The sequence below is a fragment of the Ictalurus punctatus genome, chromosome 23 (assembly GCF_001660625.3).
Source record: "Ictalurus punctatus breed USDA103 chromosome 23, Coco_2.0, whole genome shotgun sequence".
NCBI lineage: Eukaryota > Metazoa > Chordata > Actinopteri > Siluriformes > Ictaluridae > Ictalurus > Ictalurus punctatus.
Genome location: NC_030438.2, coordinates 15,912,856 through 15,932,747, shown reverse-complemented (window position 1 = coordinate 15,932,747; position 19,892 = coordinate 15,912,856). Strand labels below are relative to the sequence as shown.

The window sequence follows — 19,892 nt, the reverse complement described above, 5'->3', positions numbered from 1 at the left end:
AGTCATATTGATTGCAGATTAGCTGTTTATATTTCGCCAGAACATAATTTTCAGCGCAGGCTATTTTAGATACGTGGCTTTTATAAATAATAAAAGGTTTTAATAATGATAGAAGGCTCCTTGTTGTCTAGTGTAGATGTACTGTGTAATCCATAAAGGGTAACAGTAAGTCATGCATTTTTAAATGCTATCGTATATAGATCCACCGCCATGTTTGAGCCATTTGATCCCCTGTATTGGTCTTGAGGGATTTGATCATTTAAGGATGTGCCATTATCTGAATGGCTAAAAAGTAGAACTATATTCGCTTGTTCTTTATGCGTTTCCTTTCGCTCCACCCTCCTTTTGTTCCAGCCAGTCCTTTATAGCGCCTGGTCCCTCGTCTTATTCACTCTCTGTCGTTCTCTCACCGGTAGGCAGCGACCGCAGATTTGAGCTGACCCCTGTAGCTGCCATCAGCGTTCACCTTTTGGGAAGCGATGGGGCGGAGCTTCGTGTCAGCGAGCCAATCAGTGTGAGCGTTCCTCTCCCTGCCAACAGTGGCTTGAAGGAGAATGACCACATTCCTGCCTGGAGATTCGAGCCCAAACTCGGTGAGTTTAACACACACACACACACACACACACACACACACACACACACACACACACACACACACACACACACACAGTGTTCTACAGAACATTATGGTGAGCTACCAAGTTGCCATGCTTTGTTTGTGTTGGTGTGTGTATGTGAATAGAGGAAAGACGGAGCACTTTAGTCACCAGATTTCCTGTTCCCTTCAGCTGTAATCAGCAGGATAAGTTGTGTAAAAGGTTTTAGGGCTGGGAGCAGGATAGGAATGTTTTTAAAACGTCAATAGAAAGGTGGTAAGGATGTTCTGACTGTGGAACAAGAAGGTCAGCCAGGTCACGACGAAGTGTTGTAAACATCATTTGAATGGGGCTTTGGAGCTTGTGCAACTCCCCCTTTACACACATTCACACACACAAATACACCATACACCCATTCTGGGTCAGCTGAAGCACCCTATTCATCATTCTATACTATAAACAGTTAGACTAGTAATAAACATGTGCTGAAATTCAGGATTTTCTCTCTCTCTCTCTCTCTCTCTCTCTCTCTCTAAGTATTACTTTAGTTATTATTGTAGTTTTTATCTACGCACATCTCTCTCTCTTTCCTTCTTTCTTTTTTTTTTTTTTTTTGCATGTTCTTCCCGTGCTGTGGGGATTTTCCTCCGGGTACTCCGGTTTCCTCCCTCAGTCCAAAGACATGCATGGTAGGTTGATTGGCATGTCCAAAGTGTCTGTAGCGTATGAATGTGTATGTGATTGTGCCCTGCGATGGATTGGCACCCTGTCCAGGGTGTACCCCGCCTTGTGCCCAATGCTCCCTGGTATAGGCTCCAGGTTTCCCCGTGACCCTGAAAACGATAAAGCGGTGTAGAAGATGGATGGATGGATGGATGAATCTCTCTCTTTCTAAATATTATTTTAGTTATTGTATTTTTATCTACACTCACTCTCTCTTTCTGTAAATATTATTTTAGTTATTAATGTAGTTTATATCTATACACACACGCACTCTCTCTCTCTGTAAATATTATGTTATTGTAGTTTATATCTATACACTCACTCTCTCTGTAAATATTATTTTAGTTATTATTGTAGTTTATATCTATACACTCACTCTCTCTGTAAATATTATTTTAGTTATTATTGTAGTTTATATCTATACACACTCTCTCTCTCTCTCTCTCTGTAAATATTATTTTAGTTATTATTGTAGTTTATATCTATACACACTCTCTCTCTCTCTTTCTGTAAATATTATTTTAGTTATTATTGTAGTTTATATCTATACACTCACACTCTCTCTCTCTCTCTTTCTGTAAATATTATTTTAGTTTTTATTGTAGTTTTTATCTTGTTCCCAATATACTGAAACCTTCTGTAAGCCTGAGTAGGCACCTTTGTTCAAAAGAAAAAAAAAAATTGTTAATACGTACATAATACGCAATAATCCAATGGTACAAAATAACACAGGACCTAATCATATCCAAGTCACAAGGTTTTTTTTTCTTCTTTTTCCATTTTTAATCCAACGCAAAATCAGTCAAATCTGGATAAAGTCACCTGATAGAAAAAAAATGCAGAGCTGGTGGTGGTTTTAATTTGACCTGTATTTCTAATGTACACTCACTAGCCTCTTTATTATGAAGACCTGCACACCTGAGCATTCATGCAGCTATCCAGTCAGCCAAAATACAGGTCAAGAGCTTCTGTTAATGGGCGCTTGTGGAAAAACGTGATCTCAGTGACTTTGACTTTGGCATGGGTGTTGGTGCCAGACGGACTGGTATGCGTAGTTCAGAAACTGCTGATCTCCTGGGATTTTTACATAAGCAGTCTAGAGTTGATACAGAATGGTGCGAAAAACAAAATTGAAAAAATTGCTAAAAACATCCAGAGACTTTCAGTTCTGTGGGAGGAAACACCTCGTTAATGAGAGGTGTCAGGTAACACAAATAACCTCTCTTTACAACCGTGGTGTGCAGATAAGCATCTCAGAACTCGCAACACGTCGAACCTTGAGCGTCGTAGATGGGCCGCAACAGCAGAATACCACATCAAGTTCTACTTCTGTCAGCCAAGAACAGGAATCTGAGGCTACAGTGGGCACAGGCTCACCGAAACTAGACAGCTGAAGATTTGATAAACATCGCCTGGTCTTGCACATTTTTGGTGTAAACGGTCACATTGTTTAAGGCATTCATTTTCTTTTTCTTCCTCTAGTTATGAAGGTAGAAGGCCTGTTACATATCCAGTGAGGAAATGTTCTCTCTTTAGGGAAATTCGAGCTCACTGATAAGGTGATTAGACAGGGTATCATTCAGCTGTAGAGTTTCTGATCGTTATCTTTGTTTGCTTATGTCATGCTCTGGTAGCAAAAGAAAACGAAGAGTTTTCTTAACTGTGATTGTCGCAAAGGTAGAGGTTTTTGCGAAATTGCAAACAGGCCAAAGTTCTGCCATTCTCAGTCTATGTCAAATACCAATCACATACTGTAAGCAAGAGATGTGAAACTTGGTGAAAAGATCAGCAACCAGTGTTTTTTTTTTTTTGGCATCAAATCAAGATAAACATTTATCGTAAATAGAATATAATATACTGGGCATAATTGTCATAACTGGTTGGTTTACCAGTGATTGGGAAATTCTTTAAATCAGTGACTCGGGCAATGCCAAAGACTCACAAAGACTTCATCTCTGCTGAAAATCTCTTGCACAACCTTTACCGTTGTATAAAAGTGAAAAGTGGAAGCTTGGCCAGGGGAAAAAACAACTTCACTGCAATGTCTTATTGTGCCATAAGAGTCATTTACTAAACTTGTATGTAACGGAGTTCAAATGTGCATCGCGTCTGGTTTCGTACGCAAACCTAGCTTTTATATTTGATGCAGGCTACATGTGATTGTAACGAAAATTCAAAAATGGACATTAAACCATGGCATGCAGATTAGAATAATTTTGCATAGTCAAATTAATGAAGGAGATGTCCGTAAATGTGTGCCTGGGTGCATGTAGTATTTCTTTGTAAGTAGATCTATATTGAATATACAGTTACGGTCATAGGTTTACGTACGCCTTGAACAGGATGATAGTTATTAGTGATTATTTTGTCTTCTGGGAAACATGTCAATATCTTCGTTAGCATCTGAATGACAGTACTTAATGGGGGGAAAAAATAAGATCATAAAACAAAATAATAACAATTTACACCGATCATCCTGTTCAAACGTTTACATCCCCCTGGCTCTTAATGTACTGTATCCTGTTACCTTCTTGAGCATCGGTGAATGTTTGCGCCTTTTTGTTATAGTCGTGTACGAGTCCCTCAGTCGTCCTCAGTGTGAAAAGACGGATCTCGACATCATATAGTCGCTGTTGGAAAGCGGTCAAATATGCAAAAGATGCTGAAAAAGTAAAGAATGTGCAGGACCTGGAGGATTTTTCTGAAGAACAGTGGGCAGTTTAACTGCTCAGGACAAACAAGGGACTCGTGAACACCGATCACAAAACATAAAAACATCATGTCGTCGATCATCCAGGTAACGACACACGGTATTAAGAATCAAGTGTGTGTAAACTTTTGAACTGGCTCATAAATAAAAAACAAAATGCATTTTTTATGATCCCTCTTTTTTTTATTTTTTAAATTATTAATATTTTGCAGATTCTGCAAGGCGTATGTAAACCTCAACTGTAGTGTTTTCCCAGTTTATGCTCGTGCAATGTTTCTCAATCTTTGGTATTTTCCCTGCTCCCTTCTCACCCAATTCACCAGCCAAGTCTGAATGAGGCTTAACTGGGTGTGTTAAAGGAGCGAAAACTCCTGGTGCTACTCCAGGACTGATGTACACTCTGTTTGTGTATTATTAGTGCGATACATGTTGCATAGGTCCTCTGCATTTTAACATCAACGTAAGCTGGAATCAATCATCACTCCAAAATATGCTAAAAGAGCGGTCAATCGACGTACGAATCTGGATTGCGCAAATATTTTGAGCGCTCCGATATTAATGGGCCCCTCTGGAAGCCCCGCCCCCAATCTCACGGCTCATCTTTTTACCCACGCTCACGTCCGCAATTGAAACATGCGCTGAAATGGCGCCCTCGCTTTCTATCAAGGTGAATAGAGAACATTTTATGTATGAATGTGTGTTCCACTTCTCAATCAGTATGTTTGCCAATATCAGATAAGTTTGCTATATATTTCAGTTACCAATGGGGATACCACAAATGGCACTTTCTGTTTACATTTCGACCAGAAGGGGAAAAAAAAAAAGGAGATTAAAACAGGCCTAGTGTCAAATCTAACACTTGAGAAATCATTGTAATGATAACGATCAGTAGACAGATTAAATACTCTGCTTCTTTCCTTTGCTCTCTGCCAGTTAGACAGGTTTTTTTGGGGGGGGGGGGGGGGTGTGATTCAACCACAGCAAAAAATCTGTTACAAGACCTCACCTTTAGGAAAGCATAAATATAATTTCAGCAAAACAACAAAATGTTTTTATTTACTTCATAACCGTGTCTTGTCTTCTGCCTGCGAAGTTAGGCAAGGAGCCATGTTACAAAACACTGTCACAGTCTACACAACGGCGTCGAAATTCTCACTAACTACGTGTGATTTCCTCAAGAGCACGAATGGATTAAGTGGATAGCTGTGTTACATAGCGGAATGAACATAAGCCTAATCAGTTCAGTTTGTAATCAGTTTGTAAGACTGCCACACATATTTAAACCACATATAAATGATCAAGCAGCAGTAAGCCAACTTTCAGCTTATTTACAGTATTTATATCAATTCTAATAAATGGATGCAGTAAATTCTTGATAAGGGACATGTCCGATGAACCCAGTATCTACTGTACTCTCACATCTTGTTTGTACCCGCATTTGGTTTCTGTGAATCCTAATAAATAAAGGCAGCCATTTTCTCGCTGATTTTATAAAATTTAGGAGCAGGAAGAGACCTGCGTGAATAGTCATTGTTTATTGATTAAAACGTGTTTCAGCTGGCATTATGAAGTGGAACACTGCTGTTCTTTCTCACTGTCCCACTGCAAGCAAATATTAAGTGCTATTTAATTTAATTTACTTCAAAATGTATCTGTTCCTATATATTTTTTTTGCTCACCTAAAAATTGGGTGGTCTGATACAAAAGGTGCTATGCTGTATGTCGTGTAACACGTCTACTTATAAATACCAGGAAATGAAAGCTGAATTTCTAAACTCAGACTACAGAAAAAGACTACAGGGGGGGGGGTTGGTGTTTGGCTTTGCCGTTCCAATAGTTTTGGATAATTTATATGTCACTCCAAACAATAAGACGCACCCCTCTAGCTTCCCATGGGGAAGGATGAAAAGAGGGGTGCGGTGGGAGTGTGGACAGACAGAGTGGACAACGGGGTTCTTTTTTAATATGGGTCATTTGCTAGACCGTCTCTTAGCAACCAGAAATAAACAGAGGGAGAGACCGAGGAAGGGGTGGAAAACAACATACCCGACACGAACTCAATTTCAGCTTTCTTAGCGAGTGTTTCAGCTTTCGGCTCTTGCCCAAGCGTTTTCTCAGGAAAGAAATGCCACGAGTATCTGATTACAGCCTTTTGATCCAGATGCTGACATGCTGTTGATGTAGGCAAACATTCTTAAGCTCACTGTTGGAGCATAACACAATCATGTGTGATTAATGTGTCAGTTCGCATGACATTAGGCCTTTTGTCCAGCTGGGCGTTGCTTTGTGGTCTTATTCACGCTGAACCCTGAAGCCAAATTTCCATACGGTCTTTCACCCAGGGTTGAGTGTGTGTTCACGCAGGCCTGTGCGTGTGGCTATATGATTATAGACGCAGTGTAATTGCTGCTCGGAAGTGTTTTGTTCTCGTTCATAATCATCAAAAATAATTACCTCAGAATTTAAGATGAGTAGCATTAAAGGAGCGATTTGTCATTTTCAGGTGCATTGAAAACACTTATCCTTCCCTCCAACGGACCCCAGTCTGTCTGCTAAGGTTACGCGTACCTCGAGTTGCCTTTTAAGGAAAAAAGAAGCTGTGTTTTGAATTGGGTGCAGAGCTAATTTCAGGGCCAGAAAAATGTAAGCCCAAAATGAAGAAACTAGCCATCACGATATCCATCCATCCATCCATCCATCCATCCATCCATCCATTTTCCATACTACACAAGGTCACAGGGGAGCCAGGAGCCTATCCCAGGGAACTCAGGGCACAAAGTGGGGTACACCCTGGACATGGGGCCAACCCATCGCATGGCACAATCGCGCACACATTCACACACTACGGCCAATTTGGGAATGCCAGTCAGCCTACAGTGCATGTCTTTGGACTGGGAGAGGAAACCAGAGTACCCAGAGGAAACCCCCGAAGCACACGGGGCGGAGTCGTGATTCAAACCCCCAACCACGGAGATACGAGGCAACAGTGCCAACTACATGTAACGGTGCTTAATACATGTCTAGAAGTCAGAGTATTTAAATGTAATAAATATAAAAAATACTGCAGGCTGTTTTACAGAATGTAGCATGTGAATAGAGCATGTCAGCATTTCTATGATATTTTTCTGAGCTATGATGTAGTTATTTCTCAGGATATAGGATACAACACTAAGATAAAATACTGTTAATATACAGTTGATTGGGCTAGATATACTCTCCAGATTGTGGAACATTTATTAAATAATCAGCTTGCTCTGATCATGTACACACTTGCACTGTTGACAATAATGACTCATTAGGACTCCTATATGAATGTTTGTTTGGTTTAGTAAAATGGTTTTACAATGCCTTGCGTTCCGTATCTAATAGTGTGAAACGATTAAAAACACGTTTTTACTCCGTCACGTTGCTGCTACGATTCGAATCCGCTTTTTTGGATGAACACGAAACACTGCTAGTTGTCTAAACTCTAAATTGGCATTATAAACTGTTCTTTAACTTTGTTTTTATGTGTTGGAGTTCTCTGCTTCGGTGCATTAAGCAAATCCCACGTGCTGTAGAATCTCTAAATAAATACTTGTCATATCTGAATGATTTCTTCACTTAAAAAAAGAAGAAAAGCGGTATGTAATGGAAAATTGTAGCTCGTTAAAAGCGGCACACTCTGCATTAGAGCAGAGCTGTAACAGCTAACAAGTCTTTAAGTACTGTTTTGAATGTAATGGATGATGTGACATAACTGCATGAGTGTGGGAAGATGGCTTTTAAATAGTTTAACAGCAGACTGGCCATGACTAGTTATATTAATAGAAAGAGCCAAAGTTAATGTAAATTGTGTTTGCCCTTTCTTTAGTCCTCTTTTCCATTCGTTCAGCAAAATTGGTTTGATGCTGCAAATGCTTGCGTAGTGTTCTCTGCTGTATTGTGTCTTGCAGTGTCATTGTGTGTGTGTGTGTGTGTGTGTGTGTGTGTGTGTGTGTGTGTGTGTGTGTTGAGGGGTTGCTGAGTCTGTGCAGGTCAAATGGCAATCGATAGAAACTGGCTGTGGTGGAAATTCAAAGAAAATATGCTGCATCACGAAACCTCTTGCTTTTTCAGTGCATCCCAGTGACTCTTTCTACCCCATTAAACTGACTGTGTTCAGTCTGTAATTTTACTTCATAATTATAATTCATTACTATACTATACTTAGTAAGTAATATTTTGGTATGTATTACGCTCGTTATTGAAATGACATACTGCACTCTTTGTACAGTATACAACCCCATTCCGAAAAAGTTTGGACAGTATGGAAAATGCTAATAAAAACAAAGAGGAGTGATTTGTAAATGCACTTTCGACTTGTATTTAAACACAAAACGTATAAAGGCAAGGTATTTGATGTTTTGCCTAATCAACTGCAAAGGTTTTTGCATAGGTCGGCTAATCATAGTATATAAGGAGCCTCCAAAAAAAGGCATAGTCTTTCAAGAGCAATGATGGGTCGAGGCTCGCCAATCTGCCAACAGCTGCGTCAGAGAATAATCCAACACTTTGAGAACAACATTCCCCAAAGACAAATCAGTAGGATTTTAGGTATTTCACCTTCTACAGTGCACAATACAATTAAAAGATTCAAGGAATCCGGTCAAATCTCGGTGCGTAAAGGGAAAGGTCGAAGACCACTTCGGAGATCACACGCATTCAGATCCCTCAGACGTCACTTTCTTAAAAACTGTCATGAGTCTGTTATGGATATCCTGACATGGGCTTGGGAATACTTTGGTAAAACTTTCAGTCAACACTATTCGCTGCTGCATCCACAGATGCAAGTTAAGTCTTTACTATGCAAAGTAGAAGCCATGCATCAACATTGTTCAGAAGCACCGCTAACTTCTCTGGGTTCGGTCTCATCTGAGATGGACAGTAGCACAGTGGAACCATGTTTTGTGGTCCGACGAGTCGACATTTCAAATAGTTTTTGGACAAAACAGCCATCGTGTTCGCCGGGCCAAAGATGAAAAGGACCATTCAAGCTGTTATCAGTGTCGGGTCCAAAAGCCAGCGTCTGTCATGGTATGGGTAACTTGCACATCTGTGATGGCACCATTAATGCAAAAAGATATGTACACATTTTGGAGCAACATATACTGCCATCCAGAGCAGGACAACGCCAAACCACATTCTGCCCAGATTACAAGCGCATGGTTCTGTAAGCAGAGAGTTAAAACGTTTCAGAATGCTGGCGTGAGCAAAGACTCGTATAAAATGAGGCATCCCTTTTGCCTGCGTAGAAGGCATGAACTCGATCTAATGTGCAAAAGTATGTTAAGGTGACACTAATTTGCTAACTTTAACTGGCAATATTTAACAAAATTACCCAGTTTTCTTTGCTAATGCAAGGTTAGATTAGCATCGATTCTAGTAGCTAATATAATTGCCTAGGTGGCAAATCAAATTCTTGCTAGTGGTAAATATTGTACATGATATTTTACTTCATTAGCAAACTATATAGCGTTAATCATACATTTGAGCAGCAAACTTACGGAGATTGAACCGTTTCGGATAAAGTAATTTAAGTTACATGAAAACATGACATTAACTTATAATTCATCAGTTAAAAACATTTGCTTTTTAATACTTGAATACATTTGAAAGTAGCAATTTTTTTTTTTCTCTGGATACGTCTAGTTTTAATTGAGCAAGATTGTAACACATCTATGCTTTCACTTAAGTATAATTTCTTAGTACTTTTTCCACTCCTGGTCTCAGGCAAACATAAACCATCTTCATCAGCTTTGTAGCTCCTGTTTAATTCTTTTCCTCTTCTTTTAGTTTGTAATTAAATCAGTCAAGAAAGAGCAGCCAAATGTAATTACATTTTAATGCTTTTGAACTGCCAATGCCACCTAGTGGTCTTCTTAGTGAATTACTACAAGACTAGTACAATCATCAGTGAATTCTCGTGGATTTAATAGCTTGCTAAATGCAGTATTTACTTTGTTACTATAATATAATAGTTCCATTATTTATGTGTGAAAATACCTTTAAAAGATTCAACCATAACCATTTACCATATGAACTATTGCAAACTCTTTACCACCATCAGAACATATAAACAACCCACTTCTAACACTTTCTGTTTAGTGTTTAATGTGTGCTTGAGTTCTTGAATCTGATTGGTCAGAAGGTGTTGATTCTTTTTCTATGACAGCCGACAGCTCTGACGGTAGTTCTGACTCGTTTTAAGATGTTCACCAAGGTAGACGACCCGTATAATCTCACGCCCATCTACAGGTGCATCTCAAAAAATTTGAATATCGTGGAAAAGTCCCCCCCCCCCTTAATTTAATTCAAAAAGTGGAATTCCAGGCTGCATCACATCACCCCAGTGTTGATTTATTTTCCTGTCACAGTATGCCAAGTCATGTTCTATCCTTCACATACAATGTTGTTATTTAGTATTTGATGTGTCACCCTTTTAAAATGGTTAGCTACAGCAAGCCAAATGCCAGTGCATGTAAATGCAAATCAATAGTTGATCACAACAGAAGGTCTATTGAGTTTGATTTTATCAATAATGAATAACTGGATTACTTCCTTCTTAGGAAGTGATTGGGAAAGATCTTGGTGCACGCACACACACACACACACACACACACACACACACACACACAACACCCCTGCTGTTTGCATTCAAATAGAGATGTAATTATATTTGCAGTATTGCTGTCATTTTAACACCAGGGTTTGATATGTGTTCATGTTTTTAGCATAACCTGATCTAATTACACCTTGGATTAAAAGGAGAAAAAAAACAACAATAGAAAGAAATCACTTAAACCAGACCAAAAAACAGCAATTCTGATGCTTTATACAGTGAAATAGACCAGTATTTTATTTTATTAAATGTTTTTCTATGCAATTTTTCTTGTTAGACCCATCACGATAATTACGTTATCGACTTATCGTACGATATATGGACGCAACCTCGATCATTTTTGCTGACCTCGATATTAGCCGTTTTGTTTACATAAGAATGAATGTCGGCAACATTTTAGCCATTCGGTCCTCTCGTCTGCTCTAGGGCTGCCATATTAAATTTCGAATATACCTCGAATTTAAAAAAAAAAAAAATGCAAAAACTGTGTGCATTGGAGTTTAAGATGTGTATCAAGCACTAGCAGCGATTTTAGTTTAAACTTACCGTTGAAAAAATGACACGCACGATATTAACAATGCACTAACAATGTTTTAAGAAAAATCTAGTAGCTGATTCTAGAAAAGAATAGTTCTAGCGTTTCAGATAATCCAGTTATAGTCGATAATGTCGGGGATTGAGCCGCTTAAGCTGCGTGAGCTGAATCTGAACGGTGAACGAACACCCGACCGAACGCATCCTATACACACGTGAGATTAATCAGACATTTACATAACAAACATATTATTACAACTCGCTAACAACGCACTAAAACACGGACAATGAATAACTAATGCATAAAGAATTCACTATATTGTATTAGAGTCTGAATATTCTTAAGAATTAAAAGTTCATTGCTCTTTGAAAGGGTGTACTTTGCTTAATTATGCTATTATTTTATTATTAGATAATTGGCATAAAATGATCTTAAAATGACAATAATATCGTTTATCACAATTATGTCTGGGACAATATATCATCCTAAACAGTCATCATGACAGGCCTACTGCTCGATAAACTACTTTACTATCAAAATAGCAGCTTAAAGTCACCATATGTTATAGATGAAAGTTGTTCATCTAAAGTGTGTGTGTGTGTGTGTGTGTGTGTGTGTGTGTGTGTAGGAGCTTGGTTGAAGAGCAGTTTGGGCTACGTGCAGAGAGAAGGAGGAGGTGAGCTCATCCTTACCTATATCGCCCCTCAGCTCGGTTACTGGGTAGCAGCCATGTCTCCTATAAACACAGGTAATGCACACTTCCTCTCTGGATCTCTCCCTCTCCCTGTCTCTTTAGCTCTCTGGCTACGAAAATCACAGCCAGCTAATTTAACCCTTGTTGTTGTATATATTGTAACAGAATTTATTTGTTTGCAAACCTAGCAAAGCTTGCCATGCTGCTTCCTTTCATAGGTCTGTACTTTTCATTAAAGGGCTCATATAATACTTTTTAAACATTTTTTAAAAAATTCATTATTTTGTTTACTGGGTGTAATAGAATAGGTTAACATGCTTTGATACTTAAAAACTACATTATTTTTCACATACTGTACGTTATTGCAGTATCACTATTCCCAGTCTGTCTGAAACGCTCCGATTGAGTTCCGGTTTCTCCAAAGCCCCTCCTTCCGAAAAGCCCAGAGTGCTCTGATTGGCCAGCTGACCCACTGCATTGTGATTGGCCAAAAACCTCAAGCATGTGTCAGAAATGTAACGCCCCTTCCCATAATGGCGAGCTTCGGCTTCCAAGGTTTCTAAAGCCGTTATGAACAGTAAATAATGTCGTCGGTTTTACCGTATTGGTTCGAGCCCGAGTCAGATTATCTACAAGGTTATAAGTTCAAATCCAAAGACTGCGAACCGACTTTGCAAACACAACTCAACCAGAACTTTCACGGTGGTAAGTTTTTATTTTGTAACTCTTACATTTCAGATACGATGTTATAATGATTTAATTTGGCTTATGAAATCGTCAGACAAAAAGACACAAAATACAGACAGGTTACTGTGTCACAGGGATGTACGTTACTCTGCACGTTTATAGGAAAAAATTCCCACAGCTGAATATCAAAACTACTTCAGCACAAAAACTTTAGCTAGAACGTTAGCAGAGGTCTACAACTGAGCCCTGGGTCACAACACAAAACTCCGCATTCAAACAGTCAATAGCAGATACTTCATAAAATAATCAAACACACTTGCAGGTTTGGATTCAGAAGCTCATGATTGTCAAAGTGGGAATCGCCCCATTTCTCAGGAGTTGCCTTTGTGTGTATCCTGTGTCGTACTCGCCCAGGTTCAGGAAGCTTTCCTCCGTAAATGTGTTGTGCACAAATGTTTGGGTTGTACTGCTCAGGAACGGTGTTATGAATAAATGTCAACCACTGATTCCTAATTTCGTCCGTTTTCGGAAGGCCAAACGAAGGGGTCCTGCTTTCTCACCGAAACACACAGTGTCTCCACGACATGGCACCAACACTACAACTCACTGAAGCCTCGCCTTCTTTCATCACGGCTGCCTTTGGGCAGAATTATGTTGATATTTCACATTGTGACCTAAACGTTTGCGGAAGTAAAATCTGGACTTAAAACAACGCGTTTTAGGCAGGTCTGGAGCAGGGTTCTCTGTTGGAGAGAATAAATCCCTTTGGGGAAGACTATGAGCTTTGTAACTTTGCAGATCTTTACATGCACAAATGGATACGTTGCACACTAAAGGAAAATGCTAAAAAGCATCATATGACCTCTTTAATGCTAACAGATAAGTGTGTGTGTGTGTGTGTTCCAGGACCCGTGGTTGCAAAGGACATCAGCACATACCACACTGTGTTCCTTTTGGCCATACTGGGAGGCATGGCCCTCATCCTGCTCTTTCTCATCTGTCTTCTGCTCTGTTACTGCAGGTGTGTGATTTTTCTGTGTGCATTTCCTTTACTGATCTCATCCTTCATTTGTTTCTTGATATTCGCATGAAACAAAGGACACAATATTCATTGAGTATTATTTAGTATTAGCAACCCATTTAAATGCTATTCTGTATTAGCAGCTTATAAGTATTATCCATTGTGTAGTATTTTCAATTATCAGCATAATCATATTTGTAATTAATACTATTTAGTACTAGCAGCTTGTTAGCAAGTATTTGTAGAATGAAGTATCTGCAGTTGTATTTGGTATTAGCACCTTATTATTAACTGGTGATTGAGTGGTGGAGGAATTTTTGGTGTCGACAGCAGAGATGTTCTCTTACGTTCGCGCTCCTGTTTCCCATTTCCGTGTGACCAGGAGAAAGTGCTCACGCTCAAGACAAGCACACCAGAAGTACTCTCTCACCTCGTCGTTGGACAGCTCCAAACGAGACCAAGCCACATCCATGTCCCACCTCAACCTCATTAACGAGGCCCAACTGGACCATGTGGGTGTGGAAGCAGACCTGCACACACCCATGTTGAAAGCCGCCCTTCACGACTCCTCCACCAATGAGCTGGTGTCGTCTCGGAACGAGCTCGGGAGTCGCTCTCAGCGTGAATATCGTCGCAGTTACACCTCCGTCGTCTCTTCAACCGTCCATCATCTCCATGCATCTGCTTCATCCTCATCCCCGTATGCACTGCACCACGCTGCCTCAGCTGGTCGCCTGTCCTCAGAGAGCAAGGCCAGTCCACGCGAGCTCTGCCTTTCTGCATCCACGACTTCACCCACAGCTTCTCCAGAAAGGGATCTGGGGGCGGAGCATCGTCCATCTGACTTCCTGCTCTCACGCTCCGTGGATCAGCTAGAGCGCCCGCCAGGCCTTCTGCCCCGTCCCGGAGCACTGCTCTGCTGCACGTCGGAGCTCCAGGTAAGCCAGGGTGGAGCCGTATATCAGAAAGGCCGGCCCACTTTGCTCATCCCCGCCCACTATATGCGGCTGCCTGGGACGCACCCTCTCTCAGGACAAGCGCTTCTGCTCCAGTCAGATGAGCGGAGTGAGCTCGAGAGCATCCGTGCAGAACTTAATGCGTCCCATCAGCCTCAAGGTGAAGTGGGGCAAGAGGACCACATAGGCGAAGGGGTGGAGGAGGGGAAAGTAGGAGCAAGGGAGGCAGCAGGAGGGACAGTGGATGAGTGGACGGCAGCGCTGCCTGAAGCCTTGTCCATGCCCAACTCGCTAAGTGAGGCGGCGCTTGGGGTGGTGCAGATGAACGGAGAAGATCAGCTACTGGCTGAGAAGACGTTAATGGAGCTGAGGGGTGGGAAGCCCCTCCCACACCCACGAGCCTGGTTTGTGTCGCTGGACGGCCGCTCGAACGCGCACATCCGCCATTCCTACATCGATCTGCAGAGGGCAGCACATGGCGCCGGCTCTGTGGGCAGCAACGATGCCAGTCTGGACTCGGGTGTAGACGTGAGTGACATCACTCCAGGCCGCAAGGCCAAAGGTCAGGGAAAGGCCCAGGTTATGTCACCCACTGTGGAATGTGCATCTCTGGTATTTGTGGAGGGTACAAAGGCTAACGTTAATGCTAATGCTCATTCAGAACCCAATGAGAGTGAGAGCCAAACTCCTGCCTGCAGCCCGGAAGAAAACTCACTCAGGCCCTTGTTGCCCAAAGCTGAGATCGAGGAAGAGCCTACAATGCCTTCTTCACCTCCAATGCTCCCCACTCCTCCGCTCCCGTCCCCTCCACCGCTCCCAGATCCCACCGTGGAGGAGGAAGATGAGTCAAGGGGAGACAAGGAACAGATAGTGAGGACTGAGCGTGCCCAAACGCACCTTAAGCTTTCCTCGAGCAACAGTGCCCCGGATGGTTTGGCTGTTCCTGAGGACATAGATGAGAACAAGAAGAGTCCATGGCAGAGGCGCGAGGAGAGGCCACTGCTTGCCTTCAACCTCAATTGACCCCTGACTTTTGGCCTTTTTACCTGTGGAATTGCCTTTTGGCTGAAGGATTTGGGGTCTGACTTTTACATTACTCGTAAAAAAGTGAAAAGTTGAAGCGACTGAAATCAATAATCACTTCCGGGAACTTGCTTGTGTTTGAACAAAAAGCGCTCCGCTAAACACATTTATGCACAACAGCTATGCCTTTTTAAACGAACTGCAAACGAAAGCCATTGTACGAAGGTGAGATGTTTAGCTTTATGAACCGCTGCTGGCGTTCAGGTAAGCAATAGGATCTTCAATTGGTAGCATACAGCACTGAGCACTGCGTCTTGTCCACGGTAAATGTTTAATCACGTGTTCGTCCTCTGTGTCCCAGCACTTAGCTGAACAAAATCGCTCAGTCATGGTTTAGCAGAAAGTCTTCCTGATATGAATCTGTGACTGAAAATCTAATGAAGATTTAATTTTCGTCCTGTGGTTTCAGTTTCTCGAGTGAGTGTTTGCCCCCCCCCCCATCAGAGGAAAGTTTTGAATCTTTGGCATCAATCAAACGCAGTATTTCCTCCTCAGTACAATAATCCAGTGTATTCACTGGAGCATGTGTGAGCTTCCTGTTGTGCTTCACACTTCAGTCTAGACACGCACAGCTATGCATTGCTTTAATTCTGGTTATTTTTATTAATCTTATTCTTTTTTGAAAGCGTATTATGTGTTTATTATTGTATTCGCCGTTTTTGATTTTAAACACGATTTAAGTGAACGTTTTATTCAGGAAAAATAGTTCTTTTTCTCTTTTGCTGGTCATACACATAAAATGCTCCGTGTGTCTGAAGTGCCTATGTAGCAGATGCGTTAATTTACAATCACGTCTCCTCGCAGATTAGATCCTATTACATACCTATGCTTTGTATTTTTTGTTTTTGTTTTTTGGTATTTTTTTAAATGTAGTGCATAAACCTTGTGTGTGTTTGTACGTGTACAGTGTATGAATGATGTGTCTCTACTGTGTATTTCTCCACCTGTGGAGAAGGAGTGCATATTTCAGAGCGTGTCGTTGTGTGTTTCGGAGTTTGTGTATGAATCAATATGCTACACTTGTCGCTCCTTGGAAAAATGTAGTTTGTGTGTGTGTTACATTGTATGAATATGAAAGCTGTCCTTGAGACATAACCACTTTGCAATCACTCCCCAACAATCTCCTTTTAAATGTCTGGACCGGTTGGTCGCTTATGATATAAAGGAGTCCAATTATCCCACAATTTAAAAAAAAATAATTTAATTAAAGCTACTTATGATTTTGAGAAACAGTAGTAAACGCCTGTTGCAAAAGGTTAATCCACTGTGTTCATGTCAGGGAATTGCACTGGAATATTTCTCCATTTATCATAGCTATGATGGGCTCAATCGTATTGCATGCAGTTATCCAATCAACTAATCATGTGGCAATACATATACAGTACATAAAATGATCCAGATACAAGTCCTCAGTTAATGTTCGTCAGACAACAGAATTGGGGGAGATGCGGATGCGATCTCAGTGACTTTCACCATGTCATGGTTATTGGGGCCAGATGGGCTGGTTTGAATGTTTCAGAAACTGCTGATCTCCTGGGATTTTCATCACAACACAACACACTGTAGAGCTTTGTGTGGAAAAATAAAAAACATCAATAAAGCACCTTGTTGATGGGAGGAGACTTGTTCAAGCTGACAGGAAGGCTGCGGTAACGGAAATTAACACGCTCTACAACCGTGGAGCGTAAAAAAGCATCTCCGAGCACACAACATGTTAAAAGTTTGAGGTGGATGAGTTACAACAGCAGAAGACCACATCAGGTTTTATACCTGTCAGCTAAGAACAGGAATCTGAAACTACATTGGGTACAGGTTTACACAAACTGGACAGATAACGATTATAAAATCATGGCCTGGTCTTTTTCCAGTCTTCAACTGTCCAGTCATCTACTGGCTCTTCTCTGGTTAAGATTTAAAAAAAATTCTTAAACTGCAGCACCGGAAAGTCCTGGTGCTTTTTTCAACCGCCGCGTCATCCTCCACAATCACCATTACCCTGCTACTATTTTTAAAAGCCTCATAATGATCCGTAGTTGCGGTACGTCAGCCACTAATGGATGATATTTTATCTACTCAGTACTTGCTGAGTCATGATATTCTGGTTGTTTCGTCATTAATTTGAACCTCAAAATGAATATGAAATGATGAAAAACAAGCAAAGGAGCAGTTCAAGAGCATTTTATAATACTTCTTTTTCCAAAAGCCAGAAACTTTCAAAACATCTTGTTTACTTTTTGCATTTCAAATTGGAAAAAAAAAAAACCCCAAGTGATTGCAGTGCATATGGACCTAACCACTACAAGGGTATGAGTTCAAATCCAAAGACTGCGACTGATTTGCCATGAAGTGATGTGTGTGAATGCAACTTTCGTAATATTTGAAAGCTGTAAATGATCTGCTCAGAGGAGAGGAAACATGTTGCAGAGGTTTTAGGGTGTGGTGTTGGCCAGAGCACAGAAAGGAAGGATTGTATTTGTTTGAAGTTCAATACCGCAAAGCTTTACATAACGTCCAGCAAAACTGTTGCCTACAATGTTTAACCCTAAACGCCTCAACTGGACATTTGGTTGAGATAAAAGCATCTACTAAATAAGTAAATGTACTTGTGGTTCAACATTAAATGTCCAAAGGAAGAAGTAGAAGGCGGCTTAAATAAAAAATAAATAAATAAAAACGCTACAAGGGAACTACACGTTTGAAGGTACAACATGCTACAACATGTATGGACTGGAGTGTGTTATTCCTTTTATACCACAGCAATTTAGCAACAATTACAATGACTACGTTTACATGGACAGCAGTAATGTAGTTATTGACCTTATTCTAAATAAGACAATATCCCGATTAAGTTGCTTTTAGAATATTCCTTTCATGTTCAGGTTTGTCCGACGTCCCTCCAGAATTTCACGTATCAACATACAGTTGGTCTTTGTTATGGTCCCATATACAGTTTTCAATTCAATTCAATTTTATTTGTATAGCGCTTTTTACAATAGACATTGTCTCAAAGCAGCTTTACAGAAATATCAACATGGTATACAGATATTAAAGGTGTGAATTTATCCCGACTGAGCAAGCCACTGAGTGGCGACGGTGGCAAGGGAAAAACTCCCTAACATGTTTTAAGAGGAAGAAACCTTTGGGTGTTTCATTTTTAATTTTACAAAAGCTTCAAGTGCAGTTAATAATTTCATGCTATACATGCAAATAGATGACTGCTTGAAACCATGGGCTGCATCAGAAACCGCATACTTACCTACTATATAGTAGAAATATGTATTTCGGCTACTATATAGTAGGTAAGTATGTGGTTTCGGATGCAGCCGTGCTCTCTTGTTTGCCATGAAACGGTTGAGCACTGCCGTGTGTGTACGTGTCCTGTCGCAAAATGCAGTGAAAACTCCCACATGACACTAATAGTGTGGTTAAGCTGTGTACATGTCTGTAATGCACGTCGATAATGGGACCAAAACAGGAATACTCCACGTGTCTTAATTCCATTTGTCTTTACTTCAAGTATGACTTTAGTCGGATTAAGGCCATCAATAATCACTGTTTACATACTAGTTTCTTAACCAGAGTATCGTCTTAATATCGGAATGTTGTTGTCCAGGTAAGCGTACTGAATGTTAAATGTATTAATGAATGGCACGACATTCTTTAATTAATCAACACTTCCTGACCAGTCAGTTTCAAGAACAGACCCTTTTCACATGACTCAAAGCAGTGTATGGCTACTTCCGCCAGCATAGTTGAACATCATCTAGATGATGTTCAAGAACTTGCAGACAAATTTTCACTTACGGCATGCGTTATAAACTTTATACAAGGATACAAATTCTTCGTTGGGCAGTACCTGTTTGATTATGAAGGTAAGCATTTTTGTATTGAGTTAGGATAACGGTAGTTATTGGCTTTCTCTTCTGCTAATGGAAAATCTTTAAGTCCTTATTCTTGATTACATTTACTCTAACACAGACGGCAAACTCTTGTTGCAATCGTGTTTCCATATTACCGATGTTAGCTATAGATTGTGTATTGTTAGATAAAAGTCAGTAATGTATTCATGGTTAATGTTGTGCTGTGCAATTATACGTTAATATAAAAAGTAAACACTATTTAATACTTTGTTAGTAAACCTGTAGCAACACAGGCCGAGAGCGACGCACATTTTTCTAGTTGCTGCTAGCTAGCCTACTTTCCCATCCAAGGCAGTTACACGTTAAAGAATTGTAAACAGGAAATGA

General features: G+C 40.5%; 1 protein-coding gene across 2 annotated transcripts in view; it reads left to right on the top strand.

Annotated features, from left to right (window-relative positions):
* fam171a1 (family with sequence similarity 171 member A1) overlaps positions 1-18,289 on the top strand; it is a 37,616-nt gene extending 19,327 nt beyond the window's left edge. For both annotated transcript variants that reach the window (XM_017453448.3, XM_017453449.3), the window contains exons 5-8: positions 417-593; positions 11,833-11,952; positions 13,492-13,606; positions 13,989-18,289. In XM_017453448.3, the coding sequence (XP_017308937.1) occupies positions 417-593; positions 11,833-11,952; positions 13,492-13,606; positions 13,989-15,585 (2,009 nt within the window). In that variant the 3' untranslated portion in view covers positions 15,586-18,289. The remainder of the gene's footprint in view (positions 1-416; positions 594-11,832; positions 11,953-13,491; positions 13,607-13,988) is intronic.
* The last annotated feature ends 1,603 nt before the right edge of the window (positions 18,290-19,892 follow it).